A 22961-nucleotide genomic window follows, 5' to 3' on the forward strand; every position below is an offset into this window, starting at 1 on the left:
TTTTGCCAAAAGCTTTGACTAATGCCGCTTGAGAAAGAGAGGTTAGTGTCAAGCTGTCATCTTGTGTGATGGCTGCTGACATGAATTCCTCCAAGAAGGAGCTACAGCTGCGTCTGGATCTCCTGGAATTGGCTCAATCATCCGATGGTATCGGAGAGGAATTTACCAGATTTTCTTCCTCAGATATTGGCCTGAGTTTTCAATCTGATTTTCACCACCCCCAGGAGATCTCAGGGTTTTGATTGTGATGAAGAATGTATATATTGCCATGCAAGCGATATCACAATTTTGCGGAACAGCCTGGACGGACAAAGAGCCTCCACCCATCTGTCATTGTTTCTGAGTAAAACCCAAATACTAATTATCTGTACCATCAAATCCTCTTTCAGGTAATTTGAACCCACAATTCAATAACTATCTGGTGATCGCTCTTGCACATACACCCCAAGGTGTTTAACACTTCCTTCCTGTACCATGCCCGAAGAAGGTGCTGGCAACCTGGACTTCCATTCGATTGGTCCATAATGATGCTCGGTGAAGTACTGTAATAGTTTGCCGTTGCCTTCTGCAGTGTGGCTGCCCAGGAAACTTTCCCACTCTTACCACCTGCCGTCTGGCATACTGGAAAGATTTACAGGCTGATGATCAATCTGTTTGGTCACGTTCTGAACACACTTTCTGTGGCCTGAGTTGGGTCCGCAGTAGGACTTGAAGTCAGAGCTTCTAGCCGAGGCATAGGGGTGTTACCAATGTGCCAAAATGCCTGATAAACAGCAACCTATTTATATGGGGATGATCATAGATCATAGAATTTACAGTACAGAAGGAGGCCATTCGGCCCATCAAGCCTGTACCGGCTCTTGGAAAGTGCACCCTAACCAAGCCCACATATTCCCGTAACCCAGTAAAATGATTTAATAGAGTTATTACACCATTCAGGCCATGAAGTTTATACAACCTCTCTGTAGAGTAATCAGGCAATCCCAGCTAGTAAGTCTAAGATCACTACTATCCGCTGCATAGAATCATAGAATTTACAGTGCAGAAGGGGGCCATTTGGCCCATCGAGTTTGCCCCAGCCCTTGGAAAGTGCACCCTACCTAAGCCTACACCTCCACCCTATCCTGGTAACCCCATAACCCCACCTAACCCTTTTTTGGACACCAAGAGCAAGTCAGCATGGCCAATCCACCTAACATGCACACCTTTGGACTGTGGGAGGAATCCGGAGCACCCGGAGAAAACCCACGCAGACACGGGGAGAAAGTGCAAACTCCGCACTGATAGTGACCCATGCCGTCAATCGAACCTGGGACCCTGGCGCTGTGAAGCTGCTGTGCTAACCACTGTGCTACTGTGCCCCCTAAAAGCATAAAAAGTTCCTCCTCACAGCCTCCCTAATTTCAAGATGATGTTAATCGTCAAGTGATAGAAAATAGGCGCGGTCAATAAAAAATATAAAAAGCAACTGGAGTATAGGCATAATTGTAATTTCCGTGTCCCGTCTTTCTTTTTGAGTGACACTGTTATTGAAGATCAAAATTATCTGCTTCTTTGCTACTTGAATTTTATTTACTGTTTACATTGAAAACAAAGATTTACACAAGTCCAGAAACAAAACGAAAAAAAAGTTTCAGAAATTCTGCTACATTTTACAGCATCAATGAGGTAAACATCTGCTTCACATCTGCCTGCCTTTTGGGTGTTGAATCTCCTGCTGCTATGTAGAGTACACCAAAATCGTTATCGTTAAATAATATTTGTGAGGATTTAGTCACATCAAAATCATAACGCCAAATATTCCAAATAAAGATGCGGCTACAATGATAAACATAACTGCTAAGTAACTGGCATACAAGCAGAACTCATGTTACAACAAGTGTGTTGTGTGTTGTGAATATTATTTTGGTCATGTAAAAAGATTCTAACACATTCAGACTTGTTTTTCCATGTAACAATTTCAACCAAAGAAAAAGAGTTATTTAGGTATTCTGATAGGGCGCACATTTCACTGAAGTTATTAAAATAGTTTGTATTTGTTTAATTGCCAAAGAGCGCCAGCAGTACAGTTGCGTCAGAGATTCCTGCAATAACTTTCATATGATTTATGTATACGGATAAGCATTTACTGTCAAAAGCAGACTGTTTATACACATTTACCATAATGTATTTATTTCTATAACAAAAGGAAACTGTGTCTCCACCTTTTGAAATTTCAAATATTGATGAGAATGTTTTGACTTGCACCCAGCCAGGAGGCTGTGCTTGGAAAAAAAATTGTCACTGGAAAGTGCAAGAGCAAAGAGTCTGGTGGTGATGAACTTTAGGACAACTCTATTTCACCTCACTGGTTCAGGAAATCCCATCTCTTGCTCTTTTACAAAAATACCAACCATCCACTCAGATATGTCCTAGAACATCACGATTGCAGCGATGAATCCGAGATGGTTGGTGCTCTTCTTGTGAGTAACATTCTGGAACTGGCCAGCAAAGCTCAACAGATACCGGTCACAGTTTCCTGCTCCTATATACATCCCATTAAGAAATGACAGACTGGCAAAATCCATATGTCGTCAGATCCCGGAACTCTCGTGACCTCTTAAACTCTGAATTTTCTTCCTCACACGCTTTGAGTCCTTGTCTGAGCTCGAGCGAAAGTGTCCCAGGATGGAGCAGTCACTGTGGGAACCTATGGCAGGTGATGGTTGAAGGAAAGGGCCCAACATTTGAGCGAAGGTGTCTTCGAAAAGTAGCCTGTCCTTTCTCATCAACTATCGTGTCACCTAGGAAGAAAAAAACAGCAAAGTAAGTCAGACGAATTTGTCAGTCAATAATCTATAGAACCCCAAAACAGTTTTACAACTAAAGTAAAAGAAACTTAGTACATATTCGTTTCTTGTCTTGCATTTTTCTTTACATCTTTTTGGGCGAGTGCTATCGTTAAACACTTGATAATGTGTGATTATACACCAAATCAACTCCTTATTACTGATGGTTATATATGGAGTTTCCATTAAGACTGATTGCAGGATGGTTGTGTGGTTTACAGTTGCCAATAAGTAATTCTGACAGACTGGGGGAAAAAGTCATTTTCAGTATCCAAAGAGAGCAAAATGCGGATGCATAAGCTGAGACAATATTAGCTACATCTCATTGATGACTATTTAGCCTCTTAAGATTGGGATGTCCACACTGCAGCCACAAATCAGTTGAAGTGCCTGTGGGACATACAGGTGAGCACTGTGGAGTCTCAGAGACTGCAGATATATTTCAAATCGACATCCTGAAGAATTTGCTGCTGATAATATATGTTTTTTTATTCTCCAATTTGAGTTTATCATCTCGGAGGGTATAGGTATTAAAGAACAATCCTTTTCAAACCTGCAGGCCCACTACGTTCAAAGGAAGTAAACCAGGAAAAAATAAATATTATAAGCACAAGGAAGACTCTGCTGCCTGATCGTGAAGGGCCAGGAGTGATCATCTTTAGCACAGCAATTTTATATTTTACAAGTAAGTGGTTTTGCTGTGAAATAAAAATAAAACATAATAATGTGGCTGGAGTCACGTGCAGGCCAGGTCAGTGGGAGTGGTTGCTACCCACTTGGGAAGGATATGAGTGAAGCAGTTGGGGTTTTAAAGCAATTTGACAGCCTCCATCATCATTTTAAAAATTCTGGCACCAGACCACAAATGACTAGATTTAATGAATTCAATCCTGCAACCCGCTATCGTGAGCTGTAGCCCGTGGCCTCTGGGTCGGTAGTGCCTCATCACAGCAGCTAGAGTTTGGTGGTTTTTTTTAAATTCAGGAAACATCCTTCCAATATTTTGACCCAGACTTTAATTTTTTTTAAAAATCATTTTACCTGTACACGAAGGAAGCACCGAAGTGAATGTTTCCACTTACTGAGGACAGCCATTTACTGCTTTGGAGAGATCGACAGCTGTCTTTGTCACCAGATGATGATGTCACACTGCTGGCTAAAATACACAGGGAGACTATAAATGTCAACACAGGACAGCTTCTTGTCTTTAATTAGGAGATTGTATTTTTCAAATATATTTTCTTTAACTATTGATTCTGCAGGCCCATTCTTTTTCAAATTTATGTTAATACTTATTCTGCACTCTGGTGACAAACAACAAAACCCCCAAAATGAGTGGTACGTATATCCCCTTCACGTGGGGGGCTTTAATCCCCCAACGGGTGACAGCAGTGTTCCCTGGTGGGCAGGATTGTCAACCCTGGTTGGCCAAATCTTGGAGGTGTCATCACATGACCTCCTGCCTCCAACTGCCCCACACACCTGCCATTGATTGCTTGACAAGTCCACCCACGCCTCCCCAGAACCAATTGGAAATCAAAGAGACTCTTCATCACCCAACTGGAATGTGCTAGACTCAGTCAAAACAAATTTTTCTCCTACTGCCCACCCTACCCACCCCCGTGTCCAAACATTTGATCACTAGTAAGCAAAAGCATTCAAAGATATTTTTCGTATGAAAAGATTTTTTATTTACTGCCCCGGCAATATTTTTCCGGGTTGTTCTTAACGGTGTCTTGGATACCAAGCCAGCACCAGAAGCTTGGCAAGTCCAATGATATGGCAGGCATTTTATATCTAAAAGCTGAGGGACATGTTAGGAAACATACACCACTGAGGTCTCCATCAGAGGGACCTACCTCAGCCTCCAATAGAGCTGGGAGGAAAGACCACCAGCAGACTAGACCAGCTAATGCCCCAATGCCATTTTCTCAGCAAAGATCTTCACTGACTCTTTGGAAGGGCAGAGTCCCTGAGTGAAATACTTACCAGCAGCAAATATGCATGTCGATCCAACTGCTGATCGAGCCACCCACCATGCAACAGAATCAGAAAATTATGGCAAATCCTGACTGATCTGATCATCTGTGTTTTTTATTTCAGTATTCTGAATGCCACCATCTTTAATGTTTTCATTCTTTTTACCACCCAATGAAAGCTGGTTGCTTTGGACAACTGCAGCGCTGGAAGCCATCTCTGAGACTGCTTCATGAGGCTGTTCCCCACAGTAAATGCTACATAATTCCAGTCAATTGCATGCAGTGTGACATCATGATCTGGTGACAAAAGGCTGCTAATGATCTCTCCATGGCTTTCATAATCTGCTTTTAGTAAGTGTGCATGTGTATTAATGGCAGCGCATGTGTGTGCGTGTGTGTGTGTGTGTGTGTAGTGAATGCCGAATGGTGTTACAATAGCAGCAGCTGTGATGAAAGCTCCAAACAGAAGTCAGCACCGTCCAGAGATATAAGAGCCCATCTTCCTGAGATCCAACATGATCGGACACCCACCTCCCATGGGTCTACTAAACTGCAGTTGAGATTTCATTTGGAACTTAACCCGCAGAGCCAAATTCCCTCCCTCTTCACAGATCTCCGGCCTACAATAGGCTTTAATTAGGAGGGGCACCGTTCGCTAAAATAAGCAGGGCACAGCAGCACAAAAAGAGTGCAGATTTGAGACAGAATGCAACACAATTGCATCAAGCATCCATCTCCTAATAAAGCCAGCAGCAGTTTCTAGGATTCCAGCCAATATATAATAAGCACTAACGGTGGACTGGAGCCTCAGTTAGGTCAAATTTAGAAGCAGAAATAAAAAGACAAAGGGGATTGCCTTGGGAGGCAGCTCAAAATGGGAGGTAATGAATCTCATTGTTCAGCTCCCGTTGACATCGAAGAGAAAAGAAAATTGGGCTCGATGTTTAACAGAGCTGCCAATTCGCGATTATGTGCAGCACACTATTATAAGCTGGGATGAATTTCACCCCCAAAGTCTCTTATCTCTGAGACAAAGCTGTTTTGAAGCCAGAAGTGAAACCTGGGACAGTTTGTGCTCAGTGAGAACTGCATCAGCAGTTTTAAGTTGCAATGATTTGAAAATCTGAGAATTGTTCCTCTGGTGCTTTGCTCAGCAATTTGTAGCCGCTTCCAAAAAAATAACCAATTTTTTACGTTGCAGAGTAGCTATTAAAAAAATGCTCAAAAATAATCTTTATTGACTTTTTGACCAAATGTTTGCAAATATTCAATATAATCTGATCAATCAAAATACAGAGTTTTATTTGAAAATTCAAAGTAGCTAGAAATAACCAATCAGAACCCAAGAACTAATTGAAAGTAGCCATGGTTGGTGTTAATAAATCCAACTTCAAGGAAAGAATAGAAATGTTGCTATTGATACATGGGGAAGGAATTACACCAAAAATGGCAAAAAACCCTTCAAAACAGAACATTAAGATTGTATTTTCAATTTTTAAAAAGGTTTAGTTAAGAGCAATGATCTATTTTGTCGAGGAAGTGCCGTCACTGGCCAATAGATGTCACTACTATTGTTCTGGCAATGGAGGTGGTTTGTGTGGTAAAGAATAGCCAAGGAGCAAGGAGTTAACGTTTCTTCCCCAAGCTCCAACATATTGAGTTTCTGATCTCATCTAAAGCCAATAGGAGGCTTTACAGCAACGGCAACACAGTGGTTAGCTCTGCTGCCTCACAGCGCCAAGGATCCAGTTCAATCCCGGCCCCGGGTCACTGTCCGTGTGGTGTTTGCACATTCTCCCCATGTCTGTGTGGATCTCATCACCACAACCCAGAAAGATATGCAGCATAAGTGAACTGGCCACACTAAAAAAAATTGCCCCTTAATTAGAGAAAAAATAATTGGGTACTCTAAAACATTATTTTTGAAATCTAAAGCCAACAGAAGCAGAAATGGGGCAAGGCAAAGCACGGTCCTTTGGTATAGTGAGAAAGGACAACGATGAAGCAAACCAAACCAATTGCTTCCTGGCACATTTTAGGGATGAGATGGGTGCAATATAGACTTGGGACTCTGGCTCAAGTTCTCAGTTTAAAAGATACAAGGGACCTAGATTTTTTTAAATAATGCAAACTTGGCATTGTATGGTCCAGGGGAATTAAAATCTTCCAATCATATTATATACTGCTTTATGCAGTTGAGGTTGAGGTTCATAACAGCTTCGAATGACACTTTTCAAAATACCATCTGTCTTCAAGCTGTCATACTGGTGCAATCAGAGGTGCTTTTCCGAAAGGGGTTGGTTTTAAGGGGTGGTTTTGGGTGATTTTGAATCAATTCTGAGTGTTTTCCATTGTTGCACCCGCCTTAAATCATGAACATTATTCCAGAGCACTTAAATCTTGATTACTCCATCCCTGAGCTGCCAAAAATGAATTATGGTAAGGGTGTGCTACAATAAGCTTGATTGTTTGGTCTCAACCCAGTTATAGTGGCCAGTGGTCTCATTGTCAAAAGCTGGCTCCGATTTGGCCTCAGTGACTCCAACATTGACAGTTTACATTTCTATCACGCCTCTCAGGTAGTAAAACAACCCGAGATGCTTCGCAGGAGCATTGCCAATTTGACATTGAGCTACGAAAAAGATATGAGGACAGATAAGATAGGTTGAAAGGAGGATCTTAAAGGAACAGCAAGAGGTAGCAAGGTAGAGGGCTCTAGGGAAAATGTTTTAGAGCTCAGGGTCTAGACTGATGAAGGCAAGTCCACCAGTAGCAGAGCAACAAAAATCAAGGATGAGGGGCTGGAATTGGAGGAGCATAAAAATCTCAAATGTTTCTATGGTCAGAGGGAGTTGCAGAGATAAGGAGGGATGAGGCCATGGAGAGATTTAATAACGAGGATGAGAATTTTAAAGTTGACGTGTTGCCAGATCCAGTGGCAGTGTTGATCGGCAAGCTGAAGGCGTGACTGGTGAAGGAATCTCGGTGCACGATGAGTAGCGGAGTTTTGAACCACTGCTAAATTATCGGTCTCACTCCATAGAATCAACTAAGATGGGCGGCATAGGAAAAGAAATGATGCAGTAGTGTGTGACAGGAATTGGGTGTTGAGGTTGAGGTTAAGGCAGAGGCAAATCCATGTTGCATTATTAAGAACCAGGCTACACTTGACCTAAACATGTGTAATTCCTTCACTTAGAGTGTGGAAATGTTCTGATCTTCAGCACTGGCATCTTGATAAGGCCAAAGTTGAGTGGAGGTTTTTTTTGGTTAAAGTTGAGAACTTAAAATAACCGATAAAGTGCACTGGCGGCACCTATCGGTGGGGTACCCTAGCCAGCCTGGACAACCTGATTGTACGGATATTTTGTAGAACTGCCATTTATTCCGTTCACCTCATGCATTTTCACCTAATCGGCTTCTGAAACATGTACTCAGTGGACCACAAGGCTGTATGAGGATTACATAGCAAATAAAATGTTAGTTATTATTCCTGAATGTAGTTACTATAAAGAATCATTCTAAGTTTGTACAGCAGCCTGATGAGCTGCCATCTGGGAACAGACTTGTACAAAGCTGAATTAAATCTATCGGAATGATTAAGCTCTTCTGTAAGTGGAAAAAGATACATCCTAACAGCAAAGCTTGGTGTTATTAGTTTTATATTAAATAAAATTTGGCAGGATAGAATATAACGGAACTCCTGATGAGGAAGCTACATTTGTGTTTTTGCAAAGCTATGGTGAGAGATTAAAGGACGACAGAATGCAATCTTAACTAAAAAGACTTGACAGCGTACAACTGATGCACTATCTAGTCTTCAATTACATGACCACTGATGTCATTTATTTGAACTGTCATATAGGTTATTGATTTTACAGGATGTTGTGAAAGGCAGACAGCACAGAGAACAAAGTGCAAGTGAGGTTATACCCCGACTTCTGGTCAATAATTTATTTCCACTACACAGATCCGACGGAAACAGCTTCTTGGAAGAGAATCTGACTGGGAGCTGCTCAGGTTGCTAGACGTCTTGTCTCAAAGCCACTCTGTGGCTCTTGTCCACGGCTTTTTTACCTCGAGACACAACAATCCTAATGCACTGGTCTCCCACTTTCTACCCTCCGTAACCTTGAGCTTCTAGTGGCTTAACTCACACCAAGTCCCCATTCCCCTATCACTGTTGTACTTGTGGGCCCAGGTCAAGCCTCTCCCCATCACTGTAATCAGCTCCAGCCCCACACCCCTCCCAAGATTTCTGTGCTCCTCTAATTCTGGCCTCTTGTACATTCTGTGGTGATTTTTGTGAGGGGTTTCCAGGATGGAAGGCGTAGTGATCACAAAGATACACAAAGCTCCTTTGAAGAACTAAACTAATTTTATTAACACTACTAAATTTGAGTTTGACACTTATTCTGAATAGCAAACAAACATGTAAGAATTAAACTACACTCACTAACACTATGGGCAGGATTCTCCGCGAGCCGGCCGGGCGGGCCACTCCGGCGCCAAGGAGTGGCATGAATCACTCCGACGTCGGGCCGCCCCAAAGGTGCGGAATCCTCCGGAGTGGTTTGCGCCACGCCGGCGCGGAAGGGGCTTGCACCGTGCCAACCGGCGCCGAAGGGCCTCCGCCGGCCGGTGCGAGTTGGCATATGCGCAGGAGCGTCAGCGTGTGCTGGCATAATCCCAGCGCATGTGCAGGGAGGGTTCATCTCTTCGCCGGCCATCTCGGACTGTTACAGCAGCTGGCCTGGATGAATAGAGTGCCCCCAGGGCACAGGCCTGCCCGCGGATCGGTGGGCCCGGATTGCAGGCCAGGCCACCATGGGGGCACCCCCGGGGCCAGATCCCCCTGCGCCCCCCCCCGAGGACCCCGGAGGTTGCCCGCGGAGCCAGGTCCCTCCGGTTAGTACCTGTCGTAGCACACGCCGGCGGGACCGGCCGACAACGGGCGGCCACTCGGCCCCTCGCGGGCCAGAGAATCAGCGGGGGGGCCGCTGCTAGCAGCCACTGACCAACGTGGCGCGATTCCCGTCGCCGCCAAATCCCCGGCGCCGGAAAACTCGGCAGACGGCGGGGGAGGGATTCACGCTGCACCCCAGCGATTCTCCGACCCGGCGGGGGGTCGGAGAATCCTGCCCTATATCTATTAACTGTAACAATTATATCTTAACAAACTCTGCAATACACTATGAATCTTATCATTGTCAGCTCCAGATCTAGTCTCCTGCCCGAGCCCAAGAGCCAGTGCTGTTATTCAAGCATACCTATTTCTATCCCTGAATTAATTTATTTTCTGATTTTTACTCATGAACAAAGACCACGGGTGGGATATTCTGTCCCTTCCTGCCAGATCGTCTGGTCCCACCAAAGGTGACCGCTGCAGTAGGTTCCCCGGTGGTAGGGTGGATGAGCCATACAAAATGCCATGGATCTCGGCGAGACCGAAGATCTGATTGGCAGTCAATGCAGGACACCTCCATTGACGAAAAACATGCCACGAGGGGGCCAGAAAATCCTGGTCCATGAAAGAACAAGAGTCCCTAACGAAGGCATTGTGAGACAAAATACTGATCAACATATTTCAAAGTGGCACATTACTTTGTGCATGTTTTGTGCATCCACATGATGAGACAGTGGTTGCCTAAACCCAGACCCATGAAGTGTACAAGATGTCAGTTTGATGAGGCAGAATGGGCATGAGCCTGTGCTAAATGCACTGAAAGAAAGGGAGATTAAGGCACGTCCACTTTCCTGAAGAAGAGTCATGGAGACTCGAGACATTAACTGGTATCCATGCCCTTTTGTTCAATAAGCTTTCAACCAGTCTCTGCATAGAAGCAGCTCACCTGAAGAATATTTTCACTTCAGTCTGGTCGCTCCCTCCTTTTTAAACTTATGGCTTATTGTATGGAGCATGATTCATATTTTAATTTTTTATTTCATGAAATGTACTTCAGCAGAATCACCGGACCAACAATAAACTCCATGTTCTCAGTTCTTTCTTTTAATAAATTTCAAATATGATTCTATGATTCTAGGATAATTCATTTTTCTTTCCAATTAAGGGTCAATTTAGCATGGTTAATTCACCTACCCTGCACATCTTTGAGTTGTGGGGGTGAGATCCACAGCATGTGGTCATTTCTGAGCTTGCGCCAGTGTTACAGAAGCTGATCATATCCCCACATTTTCCACATGGTGACATGTAGTGACACTTCCTATAATGTAAGATTGAATGCCAAAGACTCCCCTTGTCTTGTGGCCATGACATCTTTGTCAAATCTCTTCCACTTATCTGTGACCTATTTTGCTTCACATCAGCCCCACTCATCAACAGTATAAAATCCTTCTACCCCACTTCAGTAGAAGAAGCCATCCAGACACAAAACGTTAATTCTGTTTCCCTCTCCACAGATGCTGTCAGATCTGCTGAGTTTTTCCGGCATTTTCTGTTTTTATTCCTGTACTTTCCAGTACCCCACCTCACCATTTTTCGTTTCCCCAGAATAAAGTATTCCTGTAACATCTCTCAAATAATTCCCACAATCGCGATAGGGTTCCCTTTGTGATCACCTTTCACCCGAGCAAACCTGACACCCTCTATCGTGATACCATCACTAAACACGTCTTCCCCACACCTCAGCTGTCACCATTCGAAAGGGACCATTCCTTCTATGACACTTTGGTCCATTCCTCAATCACTCCTAAGACCTCAGCACCTTCCCATACAAAGCAGGAGAGTAAACACCTGCCCTTTTATGTCCTCTTGCTTCACTGCCTAAGACACCGACCATTCCTTGCAGGTGAGGCAGTGGTTTACATGCACAACTTACAATGTAGTATATTATATTCGCTGCTCAAAATGCAGTCTCCTCTACACTGAGTGGACCAAACACAGATTGGGTGACCGCTGTGTGGAACATCACCAGTCAGTCCGCAAACATGACTCAACTTTCAGTGGATTGCCAGATGTTCTCAAGTTGACATCTCTGCCCTTGGCCTGCTGCAATATTCCAGTGAGGCTCAATACAAGTTCGACGAACAGCAGCTCATCTTCCAATTAGACACTTTACAGCTATCTGGACGAACACTGTTCAACAATTTCAAACCATAAACTCTGCCCCCATTTTGTTTCTGTTCTTTGATTTGCATGTACCAGTCTTAATCTTGCTTTTCATGGGCGGGATCCTCCGCGCCCCCTGCGGGTCAGGGAATTGCCGGAGGGCCGGCGTGAATCCCGCTCCGCCGCCGACTGCTGAATTCTCCAGCACTGGGGTTTTGGCGGGGGCGGGAATCGCGCCACGTTTGTTGGCGGCCACTGGCAGCAGCCGCCGCCCCCCCCCCACCCCGGCGATTCCCCGGCCCACAATGGGCCGAGCGGCAGCCCGTTTTCGGCCTGTCCCGCCAGCGTAAATCAAACCAGGTCCGTACCAGCGGGACCTAGCTCTATGGTCAGCCTGCAGAGTCCTCGTAGGGGGGGGGATCCGGACCTGGGGGTTCCCACACGGCGGCCTGGCCCGCGATCAGGGACCACCGATCCGCGGGCGGGTCTGTGCCATGGGGACATACTTTCCCTCCGCGCCAGAACCCCCCCCCACCCGGCACATGTGCTGGGGTGATGCCAGCACACGCTGGCTCTCCCATGCATGCGCCAACTCACACCGGCCGGCAGAGGCCATTCGGCGCTGGTTGGCGTGGCACCGGTTGGCACAGCGCCAACCCCGCCAGCGCCGGCTTAGACCCTGAATGGGCGGAGGATTCCGCACCTTCCGGGTGGCCCAACACCGTAGCGGTTCACGGCACTCCTCTCCGCCGGTACTGCCCACCCCGACAGGTAGGGGACAATCCTGCCCCCTGTTCTATGTTCTATGTTCTAATCTTTGCTTTCGGACACGGGGCAGGATTCTCTGACCACCCGCCAGGTGGGCGAATCGCCAGGGGGCAGCGTGAATCCCGCCCCCGCCGCCCTCCTAATTCTCCTGCCCCCCAAAAACCGGCCCGGCGTGAGTCGTGCCACCCACCTCGGAGAACGGCGGGGTCCGGCACGACTCAATGGGCGCCGGGGCTCCCCGAAATCTCCAGCCCGTGATGGGCCGAAGTCCCGCCCGTCTGTTGCCGGTCATGCCGGCGTAAATTGGAGTAGGTCCCTTACCGGCAGAACCTGACGGCGCAGGCGGCCTCTGGGGTTCTTGTGGGGACGCGGGGGGATCTGGCCCCAGGAGGTTCCCCCACGTTGGCCTGGCCCACAATCGGTGCCCACCGATCCGCGGGCGGGCCTGTGCCGTGGTCCACTGCCATTCCCGGTGCGGAAGCAAATCCCTCTGTGCATGCGCGGGGATGACGCCAGTACACGCTGGCACCCCCGCGTATGCGCCAACTTGCGCGGGCCGGCGGAGGCCTTTCGGCGCCAAGTGGCGTCAAGCCCCTTTCCCACCGGCTGGCGGGGCGCCAACCACTTCGGGGCGGGCCTAGCCCCTGAAGGTGCAGAGGATTCCGCCCCTTTGGGGGGGCTCGACGCCAGAGTGGTTCACGCCACCGTCCCGTCGGGACCCCCCGCCCCGCCGGGTAGGGGTGAATCCCGCCCACGGTTGTTCCTTATTCTGTCATTCACTGGACAAATCTTGGACGGAATTCTCCAATAATGGGGCCCTCGAAAAAACTCATTCTGGACTTACCTGGAGAAAGTCCATGCTGATTCTCCGATTTGCAGGGGGCCCTGGAGTAGTCCTCACAGCTCCGACTGCTGATACGGAGCCCTGCACTTCTGATTGGGGGGGGTCCGCGCATGCACATGGCGGCGGCCTTTGTTGGCAGCCCCGCGCAACATGACCGACCCACACCGCGAACCGGAAAATAAATTAGGCTGCCCCCCCCCCAGATCGCGCATGCTAGTGTATCGGTGGCAGCCGATCGGTAGCCTGGCCCTCCTGGAGCCCCCCTCCTGCCCTGTGAATGATCCACCTGCCCCCCCCCCCCCCCCCCCCCCCCCCCCCCCCCCCACCAGGGCAGTCGCGGACTGAGTCCGCAGCCGCCGAGCCGAGTTCCCGCCGGGTGGCATCATGAGAGAACCACGCCGTCGGGAACTCTGCCAGCTGCACTCGGTGAATCGCCACGGGGGCCTAGTTCAATGGCTCCCGACCGGCGCCGTGTTGACCGAGTAGTTTGTGGGGAGAGAACTTCCCGCACATGCGCCAATACACGCCAGTGGTTCCATGCTTGCGCAAGATCATGCTGGCCCCTTGGCGCATGCGCAAACTCTCGCAGTCCCTTCGGCGTCGGCTAGAGCGGCGCCAACCCCTCCGGCATCCACCTACCCCCGAGAAAGTGGAGGTGGGTGGAGAATTCCTCACCTTGAGGGCCCATTGACGCCGGAGTGGTTTTCCCGCCGCCAGTTTTCCCGCCGGCGTGGGGACTTAGCACCCGGAAAGGAGAATCCCGGCCATTATGTTTGTTTAAATAGAAGAGGAGTCTTGCATTAATTGTTGACTTCCTACCCTATCAGTGTGTGGTGTCAAGAACTTACATTTATATAGAGCCTTTAACAGAGTGAAATCTTCCAAAGCTTCAAGATTTGAACAAAATTTGATACTGAGACACATAAGGAGATATTAAAAGCAAAAGGAGGGTGGAAGGTTATAAGGAGGGGAAAGAGGGATCGAGTCAGAAAGACTTCGGGAGGAAATTCCAGAACCTGGGCCCCAATAGCTGATGGCACAGCTACCACTGGATGGAGCAACTAAAATCACAAAATATCCTTTCATCCACCCACAGCATAATCTCAGCCTTTGTGCACTTACTAACACAGGTTGAGTGTCCCTGCATTAAATTGCTAGTATGCTTTATAATGACGCCTACAGTACATAATTGAACTGGAGATTTATTGATTCACGAACCGGGGAACCGACATTCATACTTTAAAAATTCCATGTAAAACACAATGGCCTCAAATACCTTTGGCATGGCTCTGCTCTCCTTCATCAAAACTACATCAGAAACACTACTGCTGTCTGAAGAGCTGGATTACCTGGAAACCTGTGCAGTCAGCTTGCAGTCAGATCTATTGCTACAGGATGATTTAGTGTGGCCATCGTACTCCAACAATGTGGTTATATAAAAGCTGTTGATTGCAATGGCCTGCTTAGCCGTATGTGCCCACTCTTCCTTCTGATCAACTTCAGCACATTTACACTTTTATAATGTTTTCCCTGCCTAATTTATCCCGGCTTTTAAAGCTTATGCAAGACTTCAATAAAAATGGATGCGCAGGAGTACAGTGGGCTGTAATTACGTATCCTGTCCTTCAATCATGCTGCCTATCTTCAGTTATAGCTACACTAATGACCAGGCATTTATTATTGCTGTTCAATTATATTTCAATGAGCAGGACAGGATTCAATGGGAGCAGCAGAATAATCTCTGTACGCCATGCTTCTCCATTGATTGTTGTTTTTGTACCATGGGTCCATTACTGTGTTAGTGAACAATCAGAGGAGTGGAAATCTGTCACAAAGGTCCTGCGGACGCTGAGACAATTGGAGCTTTTGAGACAGGAATTGATGGATCTTTATTGGGTAAACGCATCAAAGAATATGTTGCTCAGGCAGGAAAATAGAACTGAACTGCAGGTCAGCCATGGTTGAACTTGAACAGGCCTAAGGATCTGACTGGTCCTCTGATGAGTTCATTTGGGTTTTCTTTTCTCCCCGTTTGTTTTAATGTGGACTCCTATGGGCATGAATACAATTTGAAACTCTTCAGGAGATGCCCCTTCTCATCCTTCAGTAATTGTTTTTATTCGATTATGGGATGTGGGCATCATTGCCGAGGCCAATTTTTACTGCTTTTCAGTAGGTGCTGGTGGGCCGCCCTTCTTGAGCCACTGCAATATGCGCAGTAAAGGTCGTAGCAGAGTCAGGACAACTGAGCGGCTCGCTGGGCCATTTCAGATGTCAAGGTAAGAGTTAACCACATTGCTTTGGGTCTGGAGTGGCAAATGGGTAAATGCAGCAGATCTTTCTTCCCCGAAAGGGAATTAATAAACCAGATGGGTTTTCAGAACAATTGAGGCAGAACTTTACCACCCGGTCAAGGTGTATTGGGGCTGTTAATTCCAACGAGCCATTTAAAAGTCCATTGACTCTGGCGGGACACTGAAAATCCCGGCGGTGGGAAGGTCTATAAAACTCCAGCGAATGGGTAGTTTCATTGCCACCATTGAGCTTTCTCGTCCACATGCCTTTATTCGCTGAATTTAAACTGTCCCCACCCAGCTCCCCTACCCCACCGCAGCTGCCCCGATGGGATTTAAACTCCTGGTGACCAGCATGTCCTGAATTTGGCCTCTCGTCCTGCATACCAGGTCAGGCCTTCCCGGGATGTGTGTCCTGGATTCCTTCTGGCCAGGATTTCTACTGCATGTATTTATTCTGAGATTGCGTCGGGCATGGCAGTGTTGATGGTGTCGGTTTGAGCCTGGCACGCAGTTGTTGAGTGGTCCAAGCGGCAGTATCAGAATCAAAGTGAATCACGTGGCTGCATGCCACCTCCCCTGCCGCCCCCCCCCCCCCCCCCCCCCCCCCCCCTCCCCCCGACACACACACACACAGAAACACACCACCACATTGTCAGCACCTCACCGGAAACTCACCCACTCCCAAGGAAGCAACCCAACCCCACCACAATCAAAGTCTTATCGTCACCCGCTCTCCACGCACCTCTCCCATCCTTCTCAACATCTCACCATCACCCCACTCCCAAGCTCTCGGCGAAGTGTCCCTTAGTTCTTTCACACAGATTTGTTCACCCTGTAGAGCACGAGTCTAGGTTGATAGATTTTAGTCTAGGAACATAACCACTACCTGTTAATCAGAGGGAAAGAAATCTGCTGCCTCAAGCAGTGAATACTAACTCAGCTAAAATATTCAAAATGAGAATTGGGCAAATTGAGCACTAACAGGTACAATCCTTTCCTACTTAGAACGGAGGAGGCAAAGAGGAGATTTAGTACAGGTGTTTACAAACGTAAGTAAACAAAGATAACCTGTGTCCAATGCTGAAGGGTCAATAATGAGCGAACACATATTTAAGGGGCTGGCAAAAGGACCAGCGGCATCATGAGGAAAAACCTCTTGACGCAATCAGGGCAGAATTCTCCGTCCGTTCATGGCAGCGGGATCCTCCGTCCGTTCACGGCAGCCGGATCCTCCGTCCATCCACGGCAGCGGGATCCTCCGTCCGTCCACGGCAGCAGGATCCTCTGTCCGTTCACGGCAGCGGGATCTTCTGTCCGTTCACGGCAGCGGAATCCTCTGTCCGTTCACGGCAGCGGGATCTTCTGTCCATTCACGGCAGCGGAATCCTCCGTCCATTCACGGCAGCGGGATCTTCTGTCCGTTCACGGCAGTGGGACTCTCCGGTGAGCACCAAACTCTCTGTCCTCACTAGCAGCGGTAGTGGGCGAACTTGCGATGGAGAATTCCGGCCCAGTAGTCAGCCTTGAAATGCACTCATGATAGGGCGGTCAATATAAGGAACTTAGGTAAATACATGAAAGAGAGAAAATTGGAGAGATATGAGGAACTTACTGGTGATAGATTGAAGTAATTGGATTGCTCTTCAAAAGGTTCATCACAAATTCAAAGGACTGAATGGCCTATAGCACAGCACCATTTTATGTTTCAACTCTTCTGTCAAGCGGACAGAGGTCAATATATTCTGAGCAGATCATGCACAAGAACTTAAGTGAGTAGATCAACTCAAGAAATACTATGGTGAGTCACCACCATTTTGAAAACACCCTTGGAGTGAAAAATAAAATTTGCAGCACTTTTCCTGCTGAAAATAGAACATATCGCCAGGTAGATTTTTATTTTAAATTAGGGGATCAAACATTGCAGGAAATGTAGATTCGTCATCAAGCAGTTTATGGAACTAAAACGATAGCGATGAGTCCTCAATACACTCAGAGGATTGAATTTGTCAATTTGAATACTATAATGGCCCGGGATTTAGAGAACCCCCCAAAGTTCATCATGGAGTTCACCTGACCCACAACTTTTACGAGATTGTGGGATGGGAAGCACACGGCCCACTCTACAGGTGTGGTACAGCAGAAATGGAAAAGTATTTTTAAAGGAAAACAATGTTTATTCTATGAACTCAGGTTAACCTTTTTAAAACATACAGTGAACATTTTAGCAACCATCAATTCAAATACAACCCCCAAAGATTACAACACTAAGCAAACCTTTAAGCTTTCCTTTTTAACATCCACACAACTTAAAAACAAAACCTTTATCAGAAGCACATCAGGTAAAAGTCACTACTGAAAATATTTATAATTCTGAATTCACCAAATGATCAAGAGATAGTCTTTTGATGGCAGAGAGAACAGCAGTACACCTGCTTGGTCTGGCTTCAACGCCAACACTGAAAATGAAACTAAAACACACCCTGCAGCCTGCTCAAAAACGAAAGTAAAAAGCTGACAGACAGCCCAGCTCCACCCACTCTCTGACACCACTGCAGTAGTAAACATCCATTTCTTAAAGGCACTCTCACTACTGATATTTATACACACACCCATTTATAAGCACCAATTTCTTAAAGGTTCTCTCATTTGATAATACAATTTGAATTTATTACACGTGGATAGTAAGCACAAAGCCTAAACCTCACTATGGTTCCATACTGAAGAGTGACAATTCATTTCACTGCATGTTGAAATGCCAAAACGATGTTCATACTTCATCCTGACTAAAAACATTTTGAAGATGGGGAGTCAAAGTGCCACAGTTGGGAGGAAAGAACAGTGCTCCCATGGCAATATGCAAATGGTGTAACATGATACACAATCTGAAAGTGTCTTCGGTAATAAAGTTGTCTCACATGACATAAAAATATTTATGAACATCTATAATCTGTTTTCCATTCAGAGACTTGTGTACTGTTGCATATCACTCAATAGAGCTGGAGGCATGATGCAAAATAACAAATGACTCCAGTTTAATTGTACTGGTTTTTTTTTTGCATAATTATGTTTAATTGAACAATTTTAGAGTTTTCAATTAGCTCGCGTCTTTATTCAGGAAAGTCTGAACCTGAAGTTTCTGAAGGCTCAAAATACTGCTGGAGAAGGTGAGGTTGAAACTATCGGCTGTCAGCAGCAGCCAATATTCTAAATTACGAAGGTGGGTTATTTACACAAAAGTAGGCTGTGCATCAGCACTTCCTAAATTCCTGCTCCGCTGGAAGGGGTGGAAGGAGGGGTAGGTAGGTAATGTTGATCCTAATGCAAAAATAGGATAGATTGTGTGGCTACTGCTTTCTCAATCATTCTTAGGATACAGCCATCGCAATACTATTCCCACTAGTGAATGGGATGTCTTCTCTTCTGAATGTAGCACTTAGGATTTCTCATTGGGTCAGAGAAGGGTAAAAAACCCAAATTCCAGCATGCCAACCCCTCTGGTGTTCATCTCCGCAGTGGGCTCCCAGTAAACAACATCAACTTGTATTAATAAAGAGCTAGGGTGCTCGACAGGGGCATTACAAAACAAAATTTGACACTGCCACATAAAGCGAAGCTTGGTCATGGAGATAGGTTTTAAAGAGAAATTTCAAGGAAAAAACAGATGTAGATTCGATGCAGAGGTTTAAGGATGGAATTCTAGAGCTTCAGGCCTTGGCATCTGAAGGCATGGCTGCCAATGGTGTAAGGATGAACATCAGGGATGTTCAGGAAGCCTGAATTCAATCAGCACTGCAATCTCAAAGGGTTGTGGGGATGGAGGAGATGACAGAGGTAGGGAGGAAGAAGGCCAAGGAGGGATTTGAAAGCAAGGATGAGAATTTTAAGTTGAAGAATTGCTTACCTAAGAGCTAATATTGAAAAGCAAGCAAAGGAGTGAATGGGATTTGGTGGGAGTTAGGACATGAAAAAATGAAAAAAATGAAACATTGAATGAAAATCGCTTACTGTCACAAGTAGGCTTCAAATGAAGTCGCTGTGAAAAGCCCCTAGTCACCACATTCCGGCACCTGTTCAGGGAGGCTGGTACGGGACATGGTACGACATGAGCAAGAGTTTCAGATAATGTCAGGTTGGAGGGTCGAACGTGGAAGGCTGGTGAGAGGTGTATTGAAATAGTCCAGTCTAGAGGTAACAAAGGCACTAATGATGCTTATAATGGCAGCACAATGGCACAGTCATTAGCATTGTTGTCTCACAGCGCCAGGGACCCAGGTTCGATTCCAGCGTTCGGTGACTGTCTATGTGGAGTTTCACATTCTCCCTGTGTCTGCCTGGGTTTCCTCCTGGTGCTCTGGTTTCCTCTCACAGTCCAACGGTTAGTTGGATTGGCCATGCTAAATTGCCCCTTCTTGCCCAGGGATGTGCAGTTTAGGTTACAAAAACAAAGAACAAAGAAATGTACAGCACAGGAACAGGCCCTTCGGCCCTCCAAACCCATGTCGACCATGCTGCCTGTCTAAACTAAAAGCATCTACACTTCCTGGGTCCGTATCCCTCTATTCCCATCCTATTCATGTATTTGTCAAGATGCCCCTTAAATGTCACTATCGTCCCTGCTTCCACCACCTCCTCCGGCAGCGAGTTCCAGGCACCCACTGCCCTCTGTGTAAAAGATTGCCTCGTACATCTCCTCTAAACCTTGCCCCTCACACCTTAAACCTATGCCCCCTAGTAATTGACCCCTCTACACTGGGGAAAAGCCTCTGACTATCCACTCTGTCTATGCCCCTCATCATTTTGTAGACCTCTGTCAGGTCACCCCTCAACCTCCGTCGTTCCAGTGAGAACAAACCGAGTTTATTCAACCACTCCTCATAGCTAATGCCCTCCATACCAGGCAACATCCTGGTAAATCTCTTCTGCACCCTCTCTAAAGCCTCCAAATCCTTCTGGTAGTGTGGCGACCAGAATTGAACACTATATTCCAAGTGTGGCCTAACTAAGGTTCTAAACAGCTGCAACATGACTTGCCAATTCTTATACTAAATGCCCTGGCCAATTAAGGCAAGCATGCCATATGCCTTCTTGACTACTTTCTCCACCTGTGTTGCCCCTTTCAGTGACCTGTGAACCTGTACACCTAAACCGCTCTGACTTTCAATACTCTTGAGGGTTCTGCCATTCACTATATATTCCCAACCTGCATTAGACCTTCAAAATGCATTACCTCACATTTGTACAGGGATAGGGTGAGCTGGACAGGGGTATGGACTTGGGTAAAGTGTTCTTTCGGAGGGTCGGTGCAGACAGGATGAGCCGAATGACCTCCTTCTGCACTATATGGATTCTATGATTCTATGGGATGAGTTAGGTAAGAAGTCTTACAACACCAGGTTAAAGCCCTGACGTCAGTTGTAATGAAGTGCTTCGAGAGGCTGATCATGAAGCGCATCACCTCCATACTCCTGGAACGCCTTGACCCACTTCAATTCGCATACTGTCGCAACCGCTCCACATCAGACGCCATTTCCCTGGCCCTACACTCATCCCGAGAGCATCTCGAAAACAAGGACTCTTACATCAGACTCCTATTTATTGACTACAGCTCCGCCTTCAACACCATAATCCCAGCCAAGCTCATATCAAAGCTCCAAAACCTAGGACTTGGCTCTCCACTCTGCAACTGGATCCTTGACTTTCTGACCAACAGACCACAGTCAGTAAGAATGAACACCAACACCTCCTCCACAATAGTCCTCAATACCGGTGCCCCGCAATGCTGCGTACTTAGCCCCCTACTCTACTCCCTGTACACACACGACTGCGTGGCAAAACTTGGTTCCAACTCCATCTACAAGTTTGCTGACGGTACGACCATAGTGGGCCGGATCTCGAATAACGACGAGTCCGAATACAGGAGGGAGATAGAGAACCTAGTGGAGTGGAGTAACGAAAACAATCTCTTCCTCAATGCCAGCAAAACTAAAGAGCTGGTCATCGACTTCAGGAAGCAAAGTACTGTACACACCCCTGTCAGCATCAACGAGGCCGAGGTGGAGATGGTTAGCAGTTTCGGATTCCTAGGGGTGCACATCGCCAAAAATCTATCCTGGTCCTCTCACGTCGACGCTATCACCAAGAAAGTACAACAGCGCCTATACTTCCTCAGGAAACTAAGGAAATTCGGCATGTCCACATTAACCCTTACCAACTTTTACAGATGTACTATAGAAAGCATCCTATCGGGCTGCATCACAGCCTAGTATGGCAACTGCTCAGCCCAGGACCGCAAGGAACTTCAGAGAGTCGTGAATACCGCCCAGTCCATCACACGAACCTGCCTCCCATCCATGGACTCCATCTACACCTCCCGCTGCCGGGGGAAAGTGGGCAGCATAATCAAGGATCCCTCCCACCCGGCTTACTCACTTTTCCAACTTCTTCCATCGGACAGGAGATTCAGAAGTCTGAGAACACGCACGAACAGACTCAAAAACAGCTTCTTCCCCACTGTCACCAGATTCCTAAATGACCCTCTTATTGACTGACCTCATTAACACTACACCCGGAATGCTTCAACCGATGCCAATGCTTATGTAGTTACATTGTACATCTTGTGTTGCCCTATTATGTATTCTCATGTATTTTCTTGAATTTTGTTTAATTCCCTTTTCTTCCATGTACTGAATGATCTGTTGAGCTGCTTGCAGAAAAATACTTTTCACTGTACCTCGGTACACGTGACAATAAACAAATCCAACCCAATCCAATCCAACAGGTTTGTTTCAAACACTAGCTTTTGGAGCACTGCTCCTTCCTCAGGTGAATGAAGAAGAATGTTGATGTCCACATCAGGGATGAGTAATGGCAGGGCAGAGTCAGGCAAAGATAAGGAGATGGAAGTAGGCTGACTTAATGATAGCACACATATTTAGTCAGCATTAATGAATTGTATTTAATTGCATGCAGGTAATGAGCATTAACTGGGAAGTCACTTAAATAGAAACAGACCAAAACTATGGTGGTTAGATTAGGGTGGGGTTTCACTGTAAATAAAACTTAGAAACGTTTGAAAATATTTGTTCAAGTTTTATCCTTTACTGGCTCAGCTTCATGCATGTGGCGCTCAGCCGCTCTGTACATAAAAAGCTGGGAATATAATCCAACGAGTGGAAA

At 46.4% G+C, this 22961-nt stretch overlaps 1 protein-coding gene across 11 annotated transcripts in view; it reads right to left on the minus strand.

Moving 5' to 3' along the window:
- Positions 1-1550: 1550 nt before the first annotated feature.
- Positions 1551-22961, minus strand: part of LOC119955026 (chemokine-like protein TAFA-2) — a 310938-nt gene continuing 289527 nt past the window's right edge. For 7 of the 11 annotated variants that reach the window (XR_005458367.1, XR_005458370.1, XR_005458362.1 and 4 more), the window contains 2 exons: positions 3911-3984; positions 1551-2783 (listed from right to left, as the gene is read on the minus strand). Coding sequence is in view for 1 of the 11 variants with exons in the window: in XM_038780830.1 (XP_038636758.1) it covers positions 2772-2783 (12 nt within the window). In the remaining 10 variants the exon portion in view is untranslated. Of the gene's footprint in view, positions 2784-3869; positions 3985-22961 lie in introns of all 11 variants that reach the window. The other 4 variants (XR_005458371.1, XR_005458363.1, XR_005458365.1 and 1 more) reach the window with 2 other exon arrangements.

The sequence above is a fragment of the Scyliorhinus canicula genome, chromosome 20, assembly GCF_902713615.1.
Source record: "Scyliorhinus canicula chromosome 20, sScyCan1.1, whole genome shotgun sequence".
In the NCBI taxonomy this organism is placed as follows: Eukaryota; Metazoa; Chordata; class Chondrichthyes; order Carcharhiniformes; family Scyliorhinidae; genus Scyliorhinus; species Scyliorhinus canicula.